The 22,789-nt window shown below is 38.3% G+C and overlaps 2 protein-coding genes across 5 annotated transcripts in view; both read right to left on the reverse strand.

The window, feature by feature from the left end:
• Positions 1 to 713: 713 nt before the first annotated feature.
• pla2g3 (phospholipase A2 group III) lies at positions 714 to 6,759 on the reverse strand. The gene is made up of 7 exons (XM_025908919.1): positions 5,864 to 6,759; positions 4,331 to 4,463; positions 4,097 to 4,231; positions 2,415 to 2,761; positions 2,205 to 2,328; positions 1,724 to 1,834; positions 714 to 1,230 (listed from the first exon to the last, which is right to left on the reverse strand). The coding sequence occupies exons 1-7, from the start codon at positions 6,384 to 6,386 to the stop codon at positions 1,014 to 1,016; spliced, it is 1,590 nt and encodes a 529-aa protein (XP_025764704.1). The 5' UTR covers positions 6,387 to 6,759; the 3' UTR covers positions 714 to 1,013.
• Positions 6,760 to 9,788: 3,029 nt separating this feature from the next.
• rph3aa (rabphilin 3A homolog (mouse), a) overlaps positions 9,789 to 22,789 on the reverse strand; it is a 38,721-nt gene continuing 25,720 nt past the window's right edge. For all 4 annotated transcript variants that reach the window (XM_005459630.4, XM_013277523.3, XM_013277524.3 and 1 more), the window contains exons 9-16: positions 18,187 to 18,261; positions 16,533 to 16,642; positions 16,317 to 16,443; positions 14,757 to 14,810; positions 13,669 to 13,820; positions 13,160 to 13,241; positions 12,962 to 13,058; positions 9,789 to 11,377 (exon numbers count right to left, since the gene is read on the reverse strand). In XM_005459630.4, coding sequence (XP_005459687.1) covers positions 11,244 to 11,377; positions 12,962 to 13,058; positions 13,160 to 13,241; positions 13,669 to 13,820; positions 14,757 to 14,810; positions 16,317 to 16,443; positions 16,533 to 16,642; positions 18,187 to 18,261 — 831 coding nt within the window. In that variant the 3' untranslated portion in view covers positions 9,789 to 11,243. The remainder of the gene's footprint in view (positions 11,378 to 12,961; positions 13,059 to 13,159; positions 13,242 to 13,668; positions 13,821 to 14,756; positions 14,811 to 16,316; positions 16,444 to 16,532; positions 16,643 to 18,186; positions 18,262 to 22,789) is intronic.

A 22,789-nucleotide genomic window follows, 5' to 3' on the forward strand; every position in this document is an offset into this window, starting at 1 on the left:
GTAACCTTTCTTTCAGGACAGCCAAAGCTCCTCCTTTTTAATGAGATGTGTTTTCAATGCAGATATCTCCATCTGTCATCTCAGGAAAAGCACATGTGTTACTAATCATTTTAACAATGGCTCAGCTGAATTGAGTTACTGCAGTGAGTCATTATAGTTTGCCAGCATGGATTATTACAGCTGGCTCTTGAACTTGCACACCTCAATAAACTGCTCTTCTTATTAATGTTAGTTAGTTAGTAAAAACTATGCTGTCCTGCTAACACCTACCAACATTTCTGTTACACTTTAAGAATAGGTTTATCTTGTCCTCAACAAGACCATTTTGTTCCTGAGGTACAACCTGCAGAGTTCCACAACATCCCATATAGTAGACACCATACATACACAGTACAATATTTCATAGTAATCCAAAGTTTTCAGTATTGGATAATAAATAAAGAACTGTAACAAAAAAAAGAGTTGTATAATATTATATATGGTATATGGATACATTTACCATATACCACATTCCTTCACAACTTTTGCACTGTCCACTTCCTGCTGTGACAAAACAAATTTCCCACGTGTGGGACTAATAAAGGTTATCTTATCTTATTTAAATCATATATATATATATATATATATATATATATATATATATATATATATATATATATATATTGTCATTATTATTATTATTATTATCTTCTCTGTAGGTTTTGCTTAAATAGTATAAAGTCAGCGGAAATAAATCTTCTAAGTCTGTATTGCTGATCTAAAAATTAATTAAATCAAATTAACATGATCTGTGCAGGCCTTTGAACATCAAACGAGAGTTGAAGTTGTCCTGTTAGTCATTACTGACAGAAAGACTTGAGTGTAAAGAAAAGTAAAGCTTTCCATAAGAGAAACTGACTGTGAAGAAGATTCATCAGGAAATGAACAGAAATAATTTTGCCAATCCATATGAAAATAGATTTCATAGTGTCTTACGTATATAATATTGAACATTAGGATGAGGTCTTTTCCCTTTAGACATTTTTTCTCTTGTTCTTCATTTGTCTGCGTCGGGTCAACCTCAGACACAGTTTGTGGAGCCTCACTTCTCTGTCTTTTCTCTTAGCTCTCCTTGGGTTTGGCCTTCTGAGGTTCAGTTGTACTGCCTGTAGATGGCGTTGCTCCTCCACTGCTACGTTGGTCCACTGATCCAGCTGAGGAAGCTCGGCTTTTACCACAACTAGTGTACAGCTGTTGAATGAAGCAGAAGAACAAATGTTTTGTGATGCTACTTAGTAATCAGTTTTAGTGTTTGAGTTGACATACCTTTACTTTACTTAAAAATTTATATTTCATGCATTTTTACTAATCATCCAGTACATGGGATTATTTACATACAGAACAAGTATAAAGCTAAAGAAAATACACAGCTGAACATGTATCACTGTATGCAATGGAAATGTGTGTAGCATCATCTATGATCCCTTAGATCTATCTGGAGGCTATTTGGAGGACCAGTATTTATGTTACTATGTAGCTGTATATAAAAGAGTTATAGCTCCATGTCCACAGACTGATGCATGACCATTTTGACCATGACCATTAATGCTATGTCATAATATATCAGTCATAGTGACTGTGTACTTGATCTGACTTATTCTGTTATACACAGTGATATAACTGTATTATATTCTTTAAAGCTAAGCCAGTTAAATACATCTACTGTATATGTTTGTATACTTACTTGCTGTCTGCCATGCAGTCCTCAAGCAGGAAGCAGGACTGAGACACATGTCCCAGAAGATGAGCTTGCACTTTGGTCAGCTGTCTCTGTTTAGCCAAAGTCTGGAATATTCTATAAGTACAAAAACCCCAGTCAAATGTCCGAGCACGTGACAAAGACAGAGAGCATATGAAAAGGCCACTAAAACAAAAAGAGAACTGGAGAGAGTATCTGTGTTAATGGATGTTCCCTATTTTGTGTTATGAAACGTAACACGATGTATGCCTTGTTGGGAATACATAGAACAAAGCCGAGTGCGCTGTTATCTCAGTGTTCGGACATGCCCTGTAATTACTAAGTAAATTTGTGTATTTTAGATATGGTGTGACACATGCTGAAAAATTACCCCTGATCAGATTATTCTAGAAAAAAAGCAAGCATGACCGTATGACTTCCGTTTACTGGCAATCATAAAGAGAATTTACACAGTGTGTTGCCTTACCTGACAGTACAGTTGCAGTGGTAAAGTGTCTTTGGCTCCTGGTTGTGGAAGCCATATTTCTCATGCTGGGGTGGGATCTTGTCCCTACACTCATCGATATCCTTATAGATACCACATGACATTGCTGTAGAGAAGCATCGGCAGAAGTGGTCAGTTACTCTGTTGTAGGAAAATCAGCGAATATACTGAGATGTGGTTAGTAACAAATACCTGTGATATCAGGGCCTACTTCAGTCACAGTATGATTTTTGGTTGGAACAATGTTCTCCAGATTGTCTCTTCTGTCAGGAACAGATCCAGAAGGTGTCTCTGTTGCATTACTGCCTGTGTATGTTGTAGCGTTAGTAAGAGGAATGATGGAGGCAAAGGGTGTAGGGACTGTGAATGCAGCAGCAGTATTGGAGGAAAGCTGTAAATCTGAAGCGCTATTCTCTAGGAGTTGTGCAGGTGTGGTAGAGTTGATCACGGAGCTGTTCATGCTTTCATCTGTTGGCTTAGATTCGTACAATGTGGGTGAATGAACCTCAGCATACAGAGCCATTTTAGTCTCCTTACACCTGCAAGTGAACACAAAGGATGAAAAAATTACAGAAATATTTAGTTTTCCTATTCTTCCCAAGTGTTGGCTTGGAAGATGGATGCTTTCTCTCTGATCAAAATTAAGTTACAAATACCAGCCTGAAAGCAGTCTGTACCACAGGAGATCGAAACCATAGACTGTATAGAAAAGATGGACTTAATTCAATTCAATTCAGTTTTATTTATATAGCACCAAATCACAACAACAGTCCCCTCAAGGCGCTTTATATTGTAAGGTAGACCCTACAATAATACATACAGAGAAAAACCCAACAATCAAATGACCCCCTATGAGCTAGCACTTTGGCAACAGTGGGAAGGAAAAACTCCCTTTTAACAGGAAGAAACCTCCGGCAGAACCAGGCTCAGGGAGGGGCGGCCATCTGCTGCGACCGGTTGGGGTAAGAGAATGAAGACAGGATAGAAGACACTTAGCTACAGTGACTTCGCCTATTACTTAGTGAAACTAGTGATTGAGGCCATGAACTCATCAACTAATCGTTTAAAGAGGTCATAGAGGATGAGAGACTTCACTACAAGCAGACTTCTTACTATCTAATCTATCTATCTATCTATCTATCTATCTGTTGCTGAAAACAAGGAGTAAGGGCAAGCATATCTAGTTTTAGTAATAATGAATACTTCATGCTTTATGTATTGATTAGCTGTATATGTAAACTATAATATTCACTAGATGATTAGTTTGGATTTAGCTACACACTCAAAAACTGTCAATTTGACTATAGCAAAACCTAGAATTAAGTTGCCTAACTAAATTGTTTGAACTAATCCATTTTTGTCATATGAAAAACTATCTTAAAACTTGGTCTTGCATGGAAAAAAAAGAAAATGTAGCTTGGTAATTTGACATTACAGGTGAGGTAAATAAGTGTGGAGTTAATTTAAGTTAGCTGGTTATTTGGCTGATAGAGTCAGGCTAGCTTTTTTTTCTTTCTGAGTCAGTAAAACTGGGTCAAAAAGGTGACACCTTATCAAAGATATTACCTTTAGTCCAGGTATATGCTTTTCAGACTTTTTTTCTAGATGTAAAAAGAGGCGAAAGTCTCCACTGTTTCCTGTAATTTGCTTGAAATCCAATTAGCTTTATCTCGACCAAAGTAGTGAACTACCAAAGCAATTTGTAAACCTGCTAGCAATCTAAGGGACAGATGCCTCAAATCCAGAACAAATAAAACTATAATGTCTGCATGGCTGGATACCATGAGAGGTCAGGGAGAAATAACAACACTGGATGAATCCTAGACCTTCACAATTACACAAAATCATTTTATTTCCATCACAGTTTTACTTACATTCCAAACCAGTTTCTCTGTGTACACTGAAGCCGGTGGGAGAATGTAAAGCAGTGCATCTTCAGCAGGTTAAAGAAGGTATATCCCACTACATCTGCTATGCCGTCATTCGCCTCCACCAAACAACTTCGAAACCTTTAACATATTTGATGCCATCAGTTTAAGAAAGAATCAACATCAAAACACATGCAACAAACCAGCTGAAAAATAATCAGGAAAGGATAGGATAATTACTTGTTGTCACAGTCACAGTGAGACATGGTGAAGATGTTGCTGTTGAAAATGCCAAACTCTGAGTGAAAGGACAGGATGGTGTGTTTGCACTGATCGTGCTCCCGGCAGCAACGGTCAGTCTCTGAAAACACTCCTGCAACAGGTCAAAGCATATATAGAAGGTGTGGATTAAAAGACTGTAACATGATTGAAACTCTGTAAAATGTATATGTCAGTTTACTTGTTGTGATGTTTGTTTTTTTCCCTTGTTTTTTCTTTTTCTGTCAGTAATGTTCTTGGGTTTGTTCCCATTCTTTAAGTCCATCCAATGCTACAAGATTATTTCTGGCAAGTATTTTATATATAGATATATAAACAAAATATAACATTTACATATATTATTTACCCCAAAACTTGAATAAGGTTTATTGCATTGTTGAGGAAGTGTGGATTTATCTTTTTGTTTGCTGTGAGAAACTGAAACTTCAAACAGGCAAAAATATATGTATAATAAAATCAACTTTTTAAATGCTTCTTCAGAAAATTATTGAATTTCATTCAAATTAAAGACAGTCTAAATGGTCATTTTAGTGACTAAAATTAGCAGACAAGAGGGCTAGCAGAGGTGAACATTAGCAGAAAGCTATTAGCAATGACATACCTGTCAAAGCACCCATATCCTGGAATATGAAGGGGAGAATTTTTCCCCATAGAAATATTTGTAACACGCTGTAAACATACTTTTTAATGCAGGGATGTTTTTCTTTTTTAGTATGGGAATCTACTCTCTATTTAAAGAAGAGGGCTTTTGAAGAAGGAAGTAAAGCAACTGTAGTTTTTGGCACTTCTGCATAAGCCTCACTTTTCAGCTCTGGAGAGTACAGCTGTGATATTACACAAAAGAGGGAAAACCCACTACTTTTTCTGTCTATATCTATATGTACTGCATGCCATCCATCTATTTCAGTTTTTCCTTATCTGCTTCATGGATAAAACATCTACCCTAGACCCATTGTGAGACTAATTTTGGCATTTATAAATGAATTATCTACACTTTATGTAGAGACACAGTTTAAAAGATGAACACTAAACACAAGGATTTAGCAAGCAAGAGAGGCAGAGGTCAGTTAGTTGAATTATGGGAAATGTATGTCCCTAGGCTGTTTCTGGAGTTTGGGAGAGAAGGGGCTAAAATAGTTCACTGTCTGCGACTTTCATTTTGCTCATTTTAAATATGTCTCTTGCATGTGTATTAACTTTATGGAATTGCTAAACTTGTTTCATCATTGTCACTCATTAACACAGAGTATTTTTAACCCCATACCACTGGTTTCCAACTTTGAAAGAAATGAAAAATATGTACTTGTGAGCACCATAGCAAGTCGTGGCCAACAGATCAATCAGAATTGAAAGAAAAACTTCAGAAGAAACATTAAACATGGTTTGGGTTTTTTATCCTTTAAATGTTAGAGCAAACTTTTAGTATTAAGGCTCCAAAGGTGGGAAGCACTGCCTGTACATAAGTTCAAAAACGGAGTTCATGGATCCACATACCCAGATCTGAATATGAGGGTGCCTTGTTGCCAGAGCCGCACCAGAGAGTCCCGGGTACAATAAAACCGCGTTTTACACGCTTATGTATGCTGACCTCTGACCTCTCATCTTGACCTTGAACACGAACACTCCTCACCGACCTCTTTCCTGTGCGTTCCCCGAGAGACGCCAGAGAGACGCACTGCCCTTCTGTCTCTAACACGGAGTCCAAATGGACATTTTCATTCGGATGCTCTGAAAAGCTCCGCGCGCGCTCCCGGCACAGAGACAAATAGTTCTGGGTCACCGCTGTGTCGTCGCTCCAAGTGCAGCCAAGCAGGGCGCGCTCCCCGGACCAGGCGGTGTGGTACAGCCGCAGAGATGGAGGGGTCTGCTGCGGGTCGCTACGGAGAAAACTGTAGTGCATTTCTCCGTTAGCAGAAACTTTAGTCCACGTGCAGAGAACCGAGGCTGCTGCTGCTGTGGTGCAGCTCAGGAGTGATGATATGCAGATGAGAGTAACAAGTGGAGCGATGCGCATCATGGTGGCGGCGGGTCGAGGAGGAAAGCAGCTGAAGCAAACAGGCTGGGAGACGGTTTCACTTCAGTATTGTTGTTTCACTCTCTGAGGACTTACGGACAGATCGACAGACTCCAGGTCGGTTTTAAATGAGAAGAGGAGGAGGAGGGTGGTGGAGGAGGAGGAGGGTGAGGAGGAGGGTGCTTGGGTGATCCGGTGGTTCTAAAATAAACACAATATGCAAACCACCCATGTGACCTGTTAGCATAGCCAAACACTTTACTCCCGCCCCCACACAGCCACGCAAGGACACACACGCACTCTGTCTGTCCCACATCACAGACAGTGACCATGACACACACTATTGACAACACCCACCAAACCAACTCAGACACATACCCACAGGCAGCACGCTGCTACCAATCTACAAATGTCTCTTTAAAAGTGATAGACACTCCCCAAATACACATTCTGACAACCTTATCGTGTTTACTGACTGACAGATGGAAATTTCTTGGAACTGCTGGAGATTTGCTTTTATATTCAGTCCTTTCTCACTTTCTCAAACCCATGTCAAGACATAAACTTTTAAACCATAATCCAAAAGCCTGCCTGCTTTTGGATTATGCACCTTTTACTACTATTTCTCAATCTTTTCTGTTTTTTTTTTTTTTAATTGACTTAAAGTGAAGCACTGCCCTCTTATGTTCGCTAATCACAGGTTATGTCATTAGTGTTAGGTACACTTAGCTGGTGCCAGATTCTGTTGTGCTTTTAATCCTTTATGGGATAAATTCAACAAGCTGTTAAAAATATTCCTCAAAGATCTTGCTCCATGTTGACAGGATCTGTCAATTACACATCCATGATGTAACTCTACTTCAACCACATCCCAACGGGGCTCTGTTGGTTTCAGATGTAGTGACAGTGGGGGCCATCTGAGTACAGTGAACTCATTGTCATGTTCAAGAAACCAGTGTCAGAAGATTTGAGCTTTGTAATATGGAGCGTTATCTGGCTGGAAGCAACTATCATGTATGTATCATGATGTATGGTTATAAAGGTCCCCAACAATACTGAGTACTTAAGCTGAGAAGTTTAAATGGCACTCAGTTTATACTAAGGGGTCCAAAGCATGACAAGAAAAAACTCTTTTGATAATTCGATACAAACTGTAGCCTCGGATTCCTGTTCTTAGCTGGCAGAAGTGTCACCTTGTATGGTCTTCTGCTGCTGTAGCCCTTCTGATTCAAGGTTGAATGTGCTACGCATTCAGAGATACTCTTCTACATACTTTGGCTGTAATGACTAATGTAATGACTGTAATGTTATTTCAGTTACTGTTGCCGCTCTCTCAGCTTGAAGCAGCCTGTCCATTCTTTTCTGTCCGCTGGCATCAACAAGGTGAGAACTGCTGTTCAATGGATATTTTGGGAGAGATGGTTGAATAGGAAAACCCCAATACAACAGGATCTGAAATTGTCACGACTAGCGAAGCGGACTCAGGCGCAGACCACAAGTTCAGGGAGTCCAGGGAGGGGAGATTTCCACAGCTCTCGCAAACACAAACAGCTCCTCTTCTTTCCACTACCACTCTTGCTCACGCTCAGTCACAGTGCACAGGGAACGGGTCCGGGGGGAATCTATACACAGACAGAGAAACAATTAGTCTCCAGGTTCAGGCGTACTCACAAACAAAACTTTGCAGAGTGCAGGACGACTGACGCTGATGGCTCAACAATCCAGCGACGAGTAGAGCAGATCCACCATCTTAAGTAGGACTCTAATTCTCGTAATCAGCGGCAGGTGTGCTGATCATCCCCAGGTGCGTGGGCCATACTGAGCTCCGCCCCGGCAGGAGAAAGAGAGAGTGGGAGAGAACGAGAGAGAAAGAGAGAGCAGAGGCGAGAGAGGAGAATAAACAAAATAAAACATAGCACCTGACTGATGTCAGCTGGCGAGGTGTTGGGACCATGATAGTAATATTCAGAGCTGCCTGTTTGGCACAGACCAACAAGCATGCTTTGTTCAAAATCACTGAAATCACCTATTCTGATGCTCAGTTATAACTTCAGCAGTCTTGACCATGTCTACATGCCAAATGCACTGAGTTTCTTCCATGGGATCTGCAGGTTACATATTTGTGTTAATAAGGAGTTAAGCAGGTATACCTAATGATGTGGCCAGTAACTGTATTGCAGTGAGCAGCTCAACCAGGCAGACTGTTTTCTCCAAGAGTGCCTAAAATAGTATTTGAGTGTTGACATAGCTTTGTGATAGGGAAAAATTTAATCTGTAATCCTATATAATCCGTGGACCCAGAAACATTCTCACCTACAGAAGATACTTGAACTAAAAAAAATGAAAGACCACAGATGGTGTTTTGTGTCCATTTGACCTTTTTTTGCTACTCCACTTGTCTCGCTCCAGGGTCATTTTGTCTTTTTTAGCAGCTTTATATGATTTTTCAGTGACTGCCACTCTCTGTAGTACTTTGGCATCTTGTTTTTGCAGGCTTGCATACTTATGCTACATTGCTCTCTTTCTTATGATTTTTATGTTCTTTTTTGGGGTTGTTGTGTTTGTAGTCATTGAGTCTCCCCTTGTGATTTTGTTTTTTTAACCTCTCATTATAGTAGGTTTCCTCTTTGTCTATTGTATTGTCATTTCGCCTCTCTTTTGGTGATTTTGTTTACTGTTGTGGTCATCTTTTATCCTTTTTCTCTTTTTCTGTTCTCTGTTTGCTTCTTTTATTATCAGGTCATCTGTCTTTATCCCTTCTTGAGATTTTTGTGTCATTTTGTGTCACTTAGTAGCCATTTTGCATTTTTATAGCCATTTTATTACATCATTATTGTCTCTCTTGTGTTGCTCCTGTGGTTGTTTTGCTTATCTTTATATATTCATTTAGTCTCCTTATCTTTTTGTTGTAATGGTCTGTAATGTGTTTGTCTGTTGACATTTTTTGCTCTTGGTTTATGTGTCTGCAGTTTTTTTTTCTAGAGTCAGTAAAGCGTTCATTGCCATTATATAATTTGATGCAGACCTTTGCAGAGTTTCACGGCTTCATTCTACACAGCCTTTTGCTCTGTCTGAAGGTCTTGGAGTTGCATCAGATCAGCTGCACTTACTGATGTTTTTTGTGAAATGTAAATATTGGAGTTCTTGCCAGGCCTATCTTTTCAGCTGTGGTAGAACCTTTCTGATAACATCAGAAGTTAGATCATAACTCATAGATCATTCAAGGTCAAACTTTTTTAGAGTGTAATGAGTCTATAAACTTTCACCCAGTTGGACAGAAGAAGTTTTATCAGGAGAAGTCAAAGTTCACAAAATATTCAGCTGCGTGTCTGTCTGAGCTGATTGGTTTGAACCTCACCTGATTCAGACAAAGTTTATGCCATGTCATACACAACGAATGCCGAGCAAGTTTCATCAGGTTTTTATTTATTAGCCATGTGTTGCTACAGTAAGAGTTCAGACATGCACCAATATCAGTACAGACAGGACAATGTTGAATATGTAACTGAAAACAACCCGCAAATGTGTATAAGATATACCTGTGGAGCAATATTTTGTCATGTTCCAAAAACAGAACTTACGGTGACCAGATATTCAACTTTATGTGAGACTGGACATAAAGTGAAACCCTTACTTAAGCCCTTATCTCCCTCCTCCTATATATTCATATATTTAGACAATGTCACACATTTTAATTAGTTCTATTAGTTCTTGTTTACCAAAGTCATCTCCTAAAAGTCTCACAAAAAATAAAACAAGAAAAATTTCGTGGATCAATAATAGATTTGCCAGTATATATGGATGAACACCTTTTCAACTCCAAAGATGAATACCAGACAGAACAGTGTTATCAGTTTAAATATTCTGAACAACTGAACATGAGGTATATCCCTTAGTAATTCTTTGGGTTCAAATTCACACAGGCCACATTGTGCCTTTTCCCCACATTTAGTTTCCTAGGATCTGGTCAACCTAACAGCCACTGCATAATTAAGCTTGTTTTTAAAATAATCATTATTATAACTTCATGCAGAAGCATTTTAGGTTGTTGAATATTCCCCACATGCACGGAAGAAGGTGATGTAGCGACCATGGATATATGGAAAACAGTATGTTATCTGCATGTCACAGTAACAGCAAAACAAATGATTGTTCACTGCAGTGCCTAACGTAACATTTAACAGATGCATAAAGCACAATAAATATGTACTACAACACATGAAAATAAAAACATAACACCCATACTCAAACAATATGGAAAATCAGATGATAACACATGACCTTAGGTGACATGGATGCATATCAATATCAGTACGTGTAAGTTCTGTAGATACTCTTTTTGCAATACATTTACATAAGTGCAGACTGTGCGTGTGTGAGTATATGTACTGTGCTAATATTTTGATTATTTTTTGTCATTTGTAGACCAAAATAAAGTCAATCAATCAGTCAAAACACAGAAAAAACGGGTGAAAGACAGAAAACTGGGAATACCCCCTCCTAGGTCTGAGTAGAGGCACACTTCATTACAACATGCCGACTTGATGACGAATATAAAGGGGTGTTATCTTGTCCATAAAACACGATAATCAGTTCAAACATTACTGCATGTCAGAAGATTTGTTTATAGTCTGATACAGTTTATGATATGATAAACTCCTTTTGACAAAAAGCATAAAGGTCAACATCCATGTTGGTCACAAAAAACAATAGTGCTGAAAATGAAGCTTTCGTATAGCACTTTGCAACAAACTACATTGAAAGCTTGACATTATTTGTCAACCTGCACTCATGGAAAACAATATTTTACAGAGAGATATGGAGAGAAAAAATACAGAGAAGAGTTGAAGATTTTAACTTTCAATCCTCAAACTGAGTGGTGTTGTCATTTAGAAGAACATGCCAACGCTCAATCTTCTTGTCTTTATTCTTGAGGCATTCATACCAGTGCTTCAGACACTCTCCTTTAGCCTGGATGCCTAACTGACAACCACCTGAAGGTAGAAAGGAAACCATTATAAAAGGTGAATGTTTATCTATTTCATTATGTACAAGCTTGTTTTCTAAATTTATAATACTTGCAGTGGCAGCATGTTCACATCTGAGGGTTCCTAAAACAAGGTGGATCTATAGCTGTGGGCTAGGCTGTACTTTGAGTATTATGTAGTGGTCAAACTGTGCTAAGATCAGTCAGTGGTTTTCTGATAATTGGCCAACTTCTATATAAATTGCCTGGACAGAAAAAGGAAAATCTTTGTGACACAGTCTAATAATGCACAACATTAGGAGCTTACAGAATTGACTGCATGTAAAAGACAGACATAGATACGTGGTCTTATAAGTGAAACCTATGCAAGAAGGGCTTCAAATCTTTGTCTTTGTACTGGCCAGCAAGAGGCTTCTCTGGTAGGAATAAAAGTGACGGTTATAGATATCTGTGGGCAAACAATTCTCACCAGTTCCAGGTGAGTTCATGGCTTTTAATACTGGTTTCAAGTCATACTAACTACAACATGAAGTTCTTTTTTTAGTTTATGGTACTTATTAGAGTCAGAAAAGAGAATAAACCAGAGCATTCTTATTAGCTAACATCCTGTGATTGACTAGTCATTAGAACACTCAGATCCACCCCTCACTTTGAACATCCAAAACACCATGGTGATGGCAGTTACAACAGTCAGATTGTGGCTTCATGACAGGACTTAACTAACAAATACATGATACAACAGTGGCTACATCAATACAGTGGTGTAAAAAGTGTGTGCCCCCTTCCTGATTTCCTAGTGTTTTTCATATTTGTTGCACTAACATGTTTTAGATCATCAAACAAATGTTAATATTAGCCAATGATATCCTGAGTAAATACAAAATGTAGTCTTTAAATGATGATTTCATTGATTAAGGGAGAAAGGTTATCAGAACCTTCCTGGTCCTGTGTGAAAAAAGTAATTGCCCTTCTACTTAAATCATGAATTAATGTGATTAACTACATGTTTTAGAAAGTTGAGCTCAGTTTCACTGTTCACTGCTGTATACCAAAACATCCTGAAGGAGAATGTCCAGCCATCTGTTCAAGCTGAAGGACACTTCGGTTCTGCAGCAGGACAAATGATCCAAGACACAATAGCAAGTCCACCTCTGAATGGCTTAAGAAAAACAAACTGAATACTTTGGAGTGGCCTAGGCAAAGTCCTGATCTGAACCTGATTGAGATGCTGTGGCATGACCTTAAAAAGGTGGTTCATGCTTGAAAACTCTCCAGTGTGACTGAATTACAACAAGTCTGCAAAGATGAATGGGCCAAAATTTCTCTGATAGTTATCGCTAACGCTTGACTGCAGTTGTTGCTGCTAAGGGTGACCCAAGTAGTTATTTGGTTTAAGGCACGATCACTTTTTCATTCAGGGCCATGTAGATTTGGATTTTTTCCCCATCAATAATAAACACCTTCATTTAGAGACTGCCTTTTGAGTCTAAATTTGTTTGATGATCTGAAACATTTAAGTGTGACAAACATACAAAAAATCAGGAAGTGGACAAACATCAATGAGGATATGTGATCAAAGTGATTAACTTACCAATAAAATCATTGGATTTCCCCATGTCATAGTCCCAGACTGAGATGTCAAGTGTTTTCTTGGCTAGTTCACCATGCTTAATTTCATAACTGAACTCCTATAACGTAGTGACAGAAGAAAGTTTATTACAAAACTGTGAGTGAAATCTGGATTGGCAGAAAATGGCAAAATCTGCAGAAAAGAACAGAAAAGACTCACCTCATTAAACTCTGGGTTAAGTGTCTTCTTTTTGATCTGTGTCTTGTTTTTAGCTTTCTTTCCCATGTCTGGCTTGAGACATCTATCAAAGAGGACAGAACAACAAAGGTAAAATGCCATTCCTTGGGAATGTAGTTCAAGATTACTGGGAATGTTTATTTGCTTTGTTGAGCTCACTGACTTTGCTCGAAAAATTTAACATCTATTTAAATGTTAACGAAGCACATTTCAACAGTTAAGTCAGATTAGCAGTGATAATCATAATCAGAAGTCTGTTTTGAGTTTATTGCATATTTTTAACTTTGACAGGTCTAGGCTAGTTAACTTAAGAAGCTGTCACTCCAGCTTCATATTTACTGAGGAGACATGATGTGTTACTGATACTTTTATCCAATTCTTAGCAAAGCAAAGCAAAAAACGAAAGAAATGAAAAAAGGATTTTCCCACTGTCATAGAGAGTTTATCTATGTAGTAACATTAGTGCAGATGCAGCTGGAAAAAACACATACACTTTGACAAACGGGTCAGAGTATCCATTGGAGTCCATGGCAGCCAGGTGAGCACATCGGACCACACCCACTATCAAACGACTCTGCTGGCTGTTGTACATCAGTGATATCAAGATACGGCCCCTCTCCTCTGAGTTTTCAACTTCTTTCAGCTGTGAACACATGCGTAAGTGACATGTACCAAATAACTTTAAATAAACTATTTCAACGAATTTGTCTTTGTAGTAAACACACTAAAATATGTCACTGGGATAAATCTCTACCCAAAAGTTCACCATGGAGTTCCACAGGGTTCTGTCCTAGGACCTGTTTTACTCTACGATGGCTGGAGAATTTGCATCTGTCTGAGATGTAACTAGAAGTACAAATGAGGATAAAATTATGAACCCCCTTATGAAATTTTTTTTTAAAAGTAAGTTCTGTTAAATAAGTTCCTCCACATTTGATGGTCTTCAGCATGGATCTTGGTCTTCGGGCACCCCACAGATTTTAATAATAATGATAATTTTCAGTGGTATTCAAGTCAGTGCTTTTTGCAGACCAGTCAATAATGTTCACTTTGGTCTTCTAGAGATAATTTTTCACCAGAAGTGATGTATGTTTTGGGTTACTGTTCTGTTAGAAGACAAAGCAACAACCTAGACCCATTTTGCTGATGACTGCTTATGGTTTTCTTTCAAAATCTTCACATATCCTTTTTTCCTCATGATTCCTTCCACCTTGACAAGATTCTCAGTTCCAGATGCATTGAAGGATCCCCACAGCATCCCTCTTAGTGTACTCCTAGTGTGTTTCACAGTGTGGATGGTTGTCTTTGGGTTGTGCGGTGGTAATACTGGGCTCCACAATTAGAGCTGAATCCTGGGAATCTGAAGACACTACTTAGGGTTACAGTACATACATACATACATCCTTCAGATAAAACCTGAAAATAGAACATGTCTTTAAAAGGAACAGTGGCCTTAAGTATATTACCTGACTTGTTATTTCAAATGTACACAAATGTAGCTTATACATTTTAATTTCTATTTTTTAAATACGTATATTAACTAATGCACAGTGATATGAGATCCATGTGAAGGTCTTACATCATCCTCATAAAGAGCCATGCCACGGATGGATCCTCCTACAGCCTTCTTCACCTGTACAGAGAGCAAACCATCATCATTGTCATCATCATCCACATCATGATTGAAGCTGGAGCCTTTATCATTAGTTTGTGTGTATAGAAGTAAAATAGGAAATTTCACTGTTCAAGGACTACTTTAGCATTTCTTAGTATAAAAACTAAAACCAGGGAAAACAGCTAATTAAGCACAGTTAAAGATCAGTAAGTAACATGTTGTATCCCATTTCCATAGACCATACAAAATTAAGGTGTCAAGCAGAATCCAGCCATACCCTAAAGAATGCTTTCCTGTTTCCAGTATTTATGAGAAGTTTTTTCCCGGCTCTAACTTTTCAAACAATCCGTCAAAGACTTTCATTTCTACAGTGTATGGCCTGCAAACTATATGGACAAAGTATTGGGGTACCTCATAATCTTTAAATTCAGGTTTTGTCAGTGTGCATGCCACAGAGTAATAAAATCAGACACCAAGCTATGCATACTTTTGTCCATATACACTATTAAGTGTATATGTATGCATAAAGTACAAAATAATACATTTTATCTCTTCAAGTGTCTAGCCATTTGTGATTAAAACATTCACCTTTTGATCCATTTAAGGTCCATCTGAAGTTGTTCAGTTTTCAAGGAATAAAATGTTATTATATGAGCACTATAAATAATAACTGTTTTAAAACAGCTGCTCTGGCGGTATTAATCTTACTAGAGGATCAGCAGACAGACCTATCACGAAATTGTACATATTAGTATGAATGAGAGTTCCATTTATACTAGTGTTTTTAAAAGGGAACTAATACGTTAGATGTATTCTTGGACACCAAAGTAGTTTTGGATGATTTGTGGTTTAAAAAGATTCTCATTTGTTTTATGCTGAGTCTTGTGCACACTCTCAGTTCATTCACTATCTGAAACAAGCTGTTTTAACTCGCTTCCCCCTAAAATTAGATTTCTTTTGATTTGTTGCCCCTTAAGCAAGTTTAAACCGAAGCAAAATGGGACTCCTGCAGCTATAGCCAGAGCTGTGTCCCCTTGGTGCCCCTGAGGTAACCACTTAATGAGTAATCTTATGGCCCAGACTGACCACATACCTACACCAAGCAGAAAATGTGAAGATTTCACTCAATTGCAAAAGTACTTTTTTGCCTTTGGAAGCAGCAAGTTACTAGTGCTTTACTCAAATGTCTAAGAAAAGAACAAGATAAGATGTTCTGAACTGCTTTGTCATCCTCTAAGATGCTGTTTTGCACCAAAATACAAAACAATGTGTAACCTTCAGATAATGTGTGACTCACAGTTTAAAACACTGGCATCTCTTGTGATCTGTACTCATTTTTGCATCTCATGTACTTGAGCTGTGCTGTGAGTTCATCTGCCAGTGCTGAGTTAAACTTACAGAAAAACAATAGCTAACTGTGTGCCTTATTAAGCAAACATTTAGAGCAGGTTAAACCCTTAGCTTTTGGCTCACATGTCAGGCATTTCAGCAACATCGTATTGTCGGTTTTGCCCTCAGACTTACTGGGATCACTCTCTCCAAACAAACACTGAAGTTCTTCTTCTCATTAAATTTCAGTTTCTTGAGGGCCACTCGTGTCTCTCCTATGAATTCATTGTGTCCAAACTTGTCCTCGTCACTCACTGAAAGCCTGCAAACAACAAACGATGCGCTCCATAAAAGCCTTTATTTTGATGTAAGTAGCAAATCAGTGTTAAAGTATGTAAAAGTTGTTCATACCGGAGGGTTTTGCGTGACATTTCTTCATCTGTGATGCCATGGTAGACCAGGGTTTCGTTCCAAACAGGATTCAAGGTGTTTTTAAGTGTCTTGGTACGAAGCTTATTAGACTAAACATAAGAAATTCAGTTGAATTTGTCAAATAATAAAAGAAACTGAGGAATAACTGAGAACCAATGCCCATCAGAACATCAAACACTTAGCTCCAAGCAAACTGATTATTCTATTTCACTCAAAATGATACAGTACTGCTATAAGTGATGTACCAGCCAACCTAAATTTAAGGCTATGAGCATTAGTCAATTTGTTATTGAAATATTATATAATATAAGAGCATTCTAAATCAAATAAATTCACCAATACACCATCTTCTCAAATAGGATTATCATTAGGAGCTTTCTAGTAAACAAAGTAGACCATTTAATCTAACTAAGAGTATAACACTGTATTTACATTTATTGGGTCACATTGCGTACATCCCATCCTCCAATTTCATGCTAATGTCAATCTCTGTTAAATTAATGCAGCTAGTGAAACAGTTAATCAATCCTCTGCTGAATTTATAAATTTTCTTAATTATAAAGAAATGAACAGTCTTAAAATTTCCATGGTAGCTTAATTTTAATGGAGAGAAAAATCCAGAAAAAAATCACATATTTTTTCTGTTTGCACATATTTACAAAACTCTCTGAATCCTTCAGGTTTCTCGGCTGCTCCTCAGCAATTTGAAGCTATACTCTCTCCATAGATTTTTTTAAAGTCTGGCGACTGGTGTGGTCACTCCATGATCTTAATGTGCTTCTTTTTTAGCAACTCCTTTGTTGTGTTATGTTTTGGGTCAATGTTATGCTAGAAGATCCATCCATGACCCATTTTCTGTGTTTTGGCTGAGGGAAGGAGGTTGTCATCCAAAATTTTATGGTACCCAATGGACAGGTAATCCATGTGTCTTGTGGGCGCTGCAATATTTCAATTACAATCTAGTGTCTTACCAATGGTGTTCTTGGTGACTGTGGTGTCAAATGTCTTCAGATCATTTACAAGGTCCTCCCGTGTAGCTTTGGGCTGATTCACCACCTTTGTCATGATCATTCTCACCAGGCAAGATCTTGCATTGAGCTTGTGGGTGACCAATGGTCATTTTATAGTCTTCCATTTCCAAATAATTGCATCAACAGTTGTCACCTTTTCACCAGGCTTCTTGCTGATGGTCTTGTGACCCATTGTAGCCTTAGCGCAGGTCTACAGTCTTGTCACTGATTTCCTTTGACAGCTCTTTGTTCTTGCCCATGGTAGTGGGGAGGTTGGAATGGAAGAAACTGATTTTGTGGACACGTGTGCTTTATATACATAACAAGTTGAGATCAGGAATATCTAAAAAATGATTAATTGATTGATTGTAATCTGAGAGCCACACAGGTACACAGCAAATCTGTGGGAGCCAGAATTATTGCGGGGAGGTGGGGGGTGGGGGGAGTTGAATTCTGCAAAACTTACAAATTCAGCAGGGAATCAAATAATTACTTCCCACCCTGTATATAGGCAAAATTTTCCTGGAAATTCTGCCACATTTATTTGTACACAAAGATTAGTTTGTTGTTTTTAAAATCTTACATCTTAAATGAGTAAAATAAATAAGTAAGCATGTAAATACCTTACTGGCTCCAGGTAACAGGTGTAGCTTAACATATGGGTCTGCAAGTCCATTTGAGTCCATTGCTTTTAAACCCTGAAAAAAACAAGAAACATAATGCTTGGATTCATTCGGGATGAAAATATTATTATTATATTATTATTTTTGTTTGTTTTTATTGTTAAGGTCTCTCTTATATCCCATTTTATCTTGTTCTGTCTTGTGTATACTCTGTATTTAAATATGGATGTAAGTTCTAGGTTTGAAAATGAAGCCTGCTAGAAGTGTTTTAAACCTCCCAGTCACCAAAAAGAAGGCTTTGTGAAAACTCAGCTCCTTTGTCTCAGTAAACATTTTTCTATTGATTTTATGACCTTAATCAATAGTTTCAAATAGCTTCAAATCTTCTTGAATACAACATCATGTTTAGTTTCTAAATGATGGCCCCCATTAGTGTCTACAGTGATGACAAAGCATCGTATGCTCTATATGACCTACTTTGAGATTGACAAGTCTCAAAGTAGACTCAGTCTCTGTGCTTGTGACATCTGGTTTCAAAATGCTCAGATGGCGATGGTGAAAACATTAAGCTCCTTATTTCTTCTTGTCCCATTTGACGTGCCTTGTCTATTCTCATTTCTTCTTGACATGGCATGTCTTGTCCCAATTGTCCCTTCTTGTTCTTCCTGTCTCATTTTGTCCTGTCCCTTATTAGTTTGGTTGGACCTGAGGTGTTTTGTTTTGGCACATATTTTCCTGTGTTGTCTTGTGTCCTTTTGTCTTCTCCTTTCAAGTACTCTTTTACCTCGTCCCACTTTATTGTTTTTATTTTGTCGCTTTTCCAGCCATCACCTTAAATGTCTTGTTTTGTCTTATCTTCCTTCTATCTTCTTTCTGTCTTCCTTGTACTTTGTCAAATCCAAGATGGCAGCATGCTCTTTTGCTCGTTTGTTCGTTACGTGTCCGTCTGTAATTAGTTGTTCTTAAAAGATTTTTTCGTGCATCTCTTAACGTATCTCTTAACTATTTTTTTAACGTATTTCTTAACCTGACAGTTAATGTTGCATGGATTGTTGGAAAATGTGTGGTTGGTAGATGCTTTTGAATTTGATGGATGCATCTTCCTGGAGCTAACAGGCCTAGCCTGGCCCTGTACCGTCCTCCTGGAGTTAACTGGCCTAGACCCGGCTCTACACCATCTTCCAGGAGCTAACTGGCTAAGGTCTGGCCCTGCACCATCCTCCAGGAGCCAATTGGCTTAGGCCTGGCCCTGTGCCATCCTTGTGGAGCTAACAGGCTTAGGACTGGCCTCGCATTATCCTTGTGGAGCTAACTGGCTTAGGTCCGGCCTTGTACCATCTCCCATGAGTTAACTGGCTTAGGCCTGGCCCTGCACCGTCCTTCAGGAGCTAATTGGCTTAGGCCCGGTCCAGCATCTTCCCACAGGAGCAAACTGGCTAAGATCTGGCCCTGCACTGTCCTCCAGGAGTTAACCGGCTCAGGCCTGGCCAAGCGCTATCCTTCTGGAGTTAACTGGCCTAGGTCTGGCCCTGTGCCATTTTCCTGGAGCTAACTGGTTTGCTTCACCCACAGGTCTGTACTGTTCACTTCTGTTAAGTACTAAAATTGTGGATGATGGCAGTATTTACTATTCTTATATGCCTCTTGGCCTTTTTGGACCCTGGGATAAGCAATTGCATATGGACACATAGCAGGGGAACCTCTGAAAATGATCTTTATCTGCAAGAGAATTCTGAAAAAGGCACATGCTCTATAATGTTGCAAAAAACAGAGCAGTTACCAACTCAGTTGGATCATGACATTAGTTTCATGCCTGTTTTGCCCAGAGACTTCCCTAAACTTCAATCTACTCTGGCCTTGCATACTTATTTCATTTGCCCATTTAATGGAGGTTTCAGCTCGGATTCAACATATCAAAGTTTTGAACCCAAATCAAAGGTGAAACAGAGGTTGTTGATTGTCTTGCTTCTATTTTTGTCAGGAAATGTGCAACCAAATCCTGGCCCTGAACTGCAATATTCCCAGACTCCTTCTGATTTTAAAATAATGTCTGGTGTCAAATATATTCATCTTAATGTGCGCAGCCTACTACCGAAGATGGACATGGTCAAAATTTGGGTTAAATCTACAGATGCAGATGTTGTTATAATTTCTGAAACTTGGTTAACTAAATCTATTACTAATGAAGACATTAACATATATGGGTACAATGTATATCGTACTGATAGGCCAAAAAAAGGAGGCGGTGTAGCTATTTATGTCAAATCAAGATTTAATGCTTCGATTGTTCTGTCCCAATCGATATGCAAACAAATGGAGTTTTTGGCCTTGAATGTAGATATTGCTATTACTCTTTCGATAACCATTGTTGGGTGTTACAGGCCCCCATCTGCTTCAAAAGAGGCATTATCTTCATTAAAGCACCTTTTGGCTAAATTAAATTACACTGAACTACTAATGGCTGGAGATTTGAACTGGGACTGGCTAAATGCAACTTCTGGTGAATTTAAAGAATTTTGCGATTCAATTAATCTTACCCAGCTAGTCTATCTTCCTACCAGGCCAAATCTTAAATGCCCTGAAAAGTCCACATTAATTGATTTGGTTTTAACAAATGTACCTCATAAATTCTCTTCGCTTGGTGTCTTCTGTAATGACCTAAGTGATCACTGTGTTGTTGCTGTTTGTAGAAATGCTAAAATTCCAAAATGTAAGCCGTGCATAGTGTGTAAAAGGAATCTTAAACAATTCAATGAACAGGCTTTTCATCATGATTTGTCAGTAGTTAATTGGGAAAAAATCGGACTATTACCAGATGTAGAGCTAGCTTGGACATATTTTAAGGAAAGTTTTATGGAAATTGTTAATAAATATGCCCCCTTACGGAAAGTTAGAATTAAAGGTCGAGAAAATCCCTGGTTTTCGCAGACACTCGCAGATAACATACACAAGCGTAATAGAGCATGGGACAAGGCGAGGCAAACAGATACTTCCACTGATTGGTCTGTTTTCAAACAGCTTAGAAATAAATGCACTTCTCTTATTAAAAAGGCCAAATCCGAATACTTTTTGTCTGTCACCACTGAGAACCTCAACGATCCACAGAAATTTTGGAAAGTAATCAAGTCTTTTTCTGCCAATAAAATGACTCAAACCTTTCCTAAATTTGTTGTAAAAGATTCAGTCTCAATTAATGATAAAACTGAAATTGCTTTAATGAGCACTTTTTATCAGTGGGTTCCTTGTTTGATTCTGCAGAAACTTTTTTAACAAATTCTTGCCCAGAATTCTCTATGTTTTCTGGAGACCGTTTTAACTTTGTACCTTTTAGTGTTTATGAAGTGCATAAAGCTTTAAAGGCTTTGGATCACAGAAAACCTCCTGGTCCAGACTTGATGGAACCTTATTTTTTGAAGCTGGCACCGGATTTTATTGCAGAACCACTTTCAATTCTATTTAATTTTTCATCGGTTTGGAAATCAGCTTTTGTTTTGCCTTTATTGAAAGGAGGTGATCCATCGGTGTTGACTAATTATAGGCCAATATCAAATTTGTGTGTTTTATCCAAAATCATGGAATCTCTAGTTTGTGACCAGTTGAAAGAGTTTTTGTACTCTAATGATATTGTTTCCAAATTTCAGTCAGGCTTCAGGAAAAAACACAGTACTAACACTGCCACTATGAAAGTGATAAATGATATTATTATGGCACTTGATAAGAAATTGTACTGTGCGTCACTCTTTATTGACCTCTCAAAAGCTTTTGACACTGTTGATCATGCTGTCCTAAAAAACAGACTGCTCAGCCTTGGATTGTCAGAACATGCAATAGCGTGGTTCTCAAATTATCTGAATAATAGAACCCAGTGCATTAAACTTGAAGGTCTTTGTTCTAAATTTGTTGCTGTCCACAAGGGGGTGCCACAGGGCTCAGTTTTGGGTCCCCTTCTGTTTCTTTTATATATCAATGACTTGGGTCAAAATGTCTCAGACACAAATTTGCATTTTTATGCTGACGATACAGTTATTTACTGTTATGGATCATCTCTTGCTCAGGCCATTGAAACCTTACAGAAAGCCTTTGTTGCTTTCCAGCATTCACTTATCCAGCTAAAATTAGTTCTCAATGCTGACAAGACTAAGCTAATGTTGTTTTCTAAGTCAAAGAAGGTCCCGGAGCCTATTCCAGTGGTGTCCACCCTTGAAGGAAATGTCATAGAGATAGTTCATGAATATAAATGACTCCTTTACCTTTAAACCACATATAGAGAGACTTGTAAAGAAACTGAGGCTGAAACTTCGTTTTTTTTTCCCGTAATAAACAGTGCTTTTCTTTTGCAGTAAAAAAACGTCTTGTCACTGCAACCTTTTTATCTGTGTTAGATTATGGTGACATTCTGTATATGAACGCTTCTTCTTCATGTCTTCTAATGTTGGACACGATGTATCATGCTTCCTTGAGGTTTATTACCAACTGTAGATATCTGACCCATCACTGTGACTTGTACTTAAGAGTAAAATGGCCTTCTTTGGCCATTAGAAGACAGGGGCATTGGTACACTTTTATTTACAAAGCTATGCTTGGATTGCTGCCTCCGTATATT

The sequence above is a fragment of the Oreochromis niloticus genome, linkage group LG7 (assembly GCF_001858045.2).
Source record: "Oreochromis niloticus isolate F11D_XX linkage group LG7, O_niloticus_UMD_NMBU, whole genome shotgun sequence".
NCBI classification, from domain to species: Eukaryota; Metazoa; Chordata; class Actinopteri; order Cichliformes; family Cichlidae; genus Oreochromis; species Oreochromis niloticus.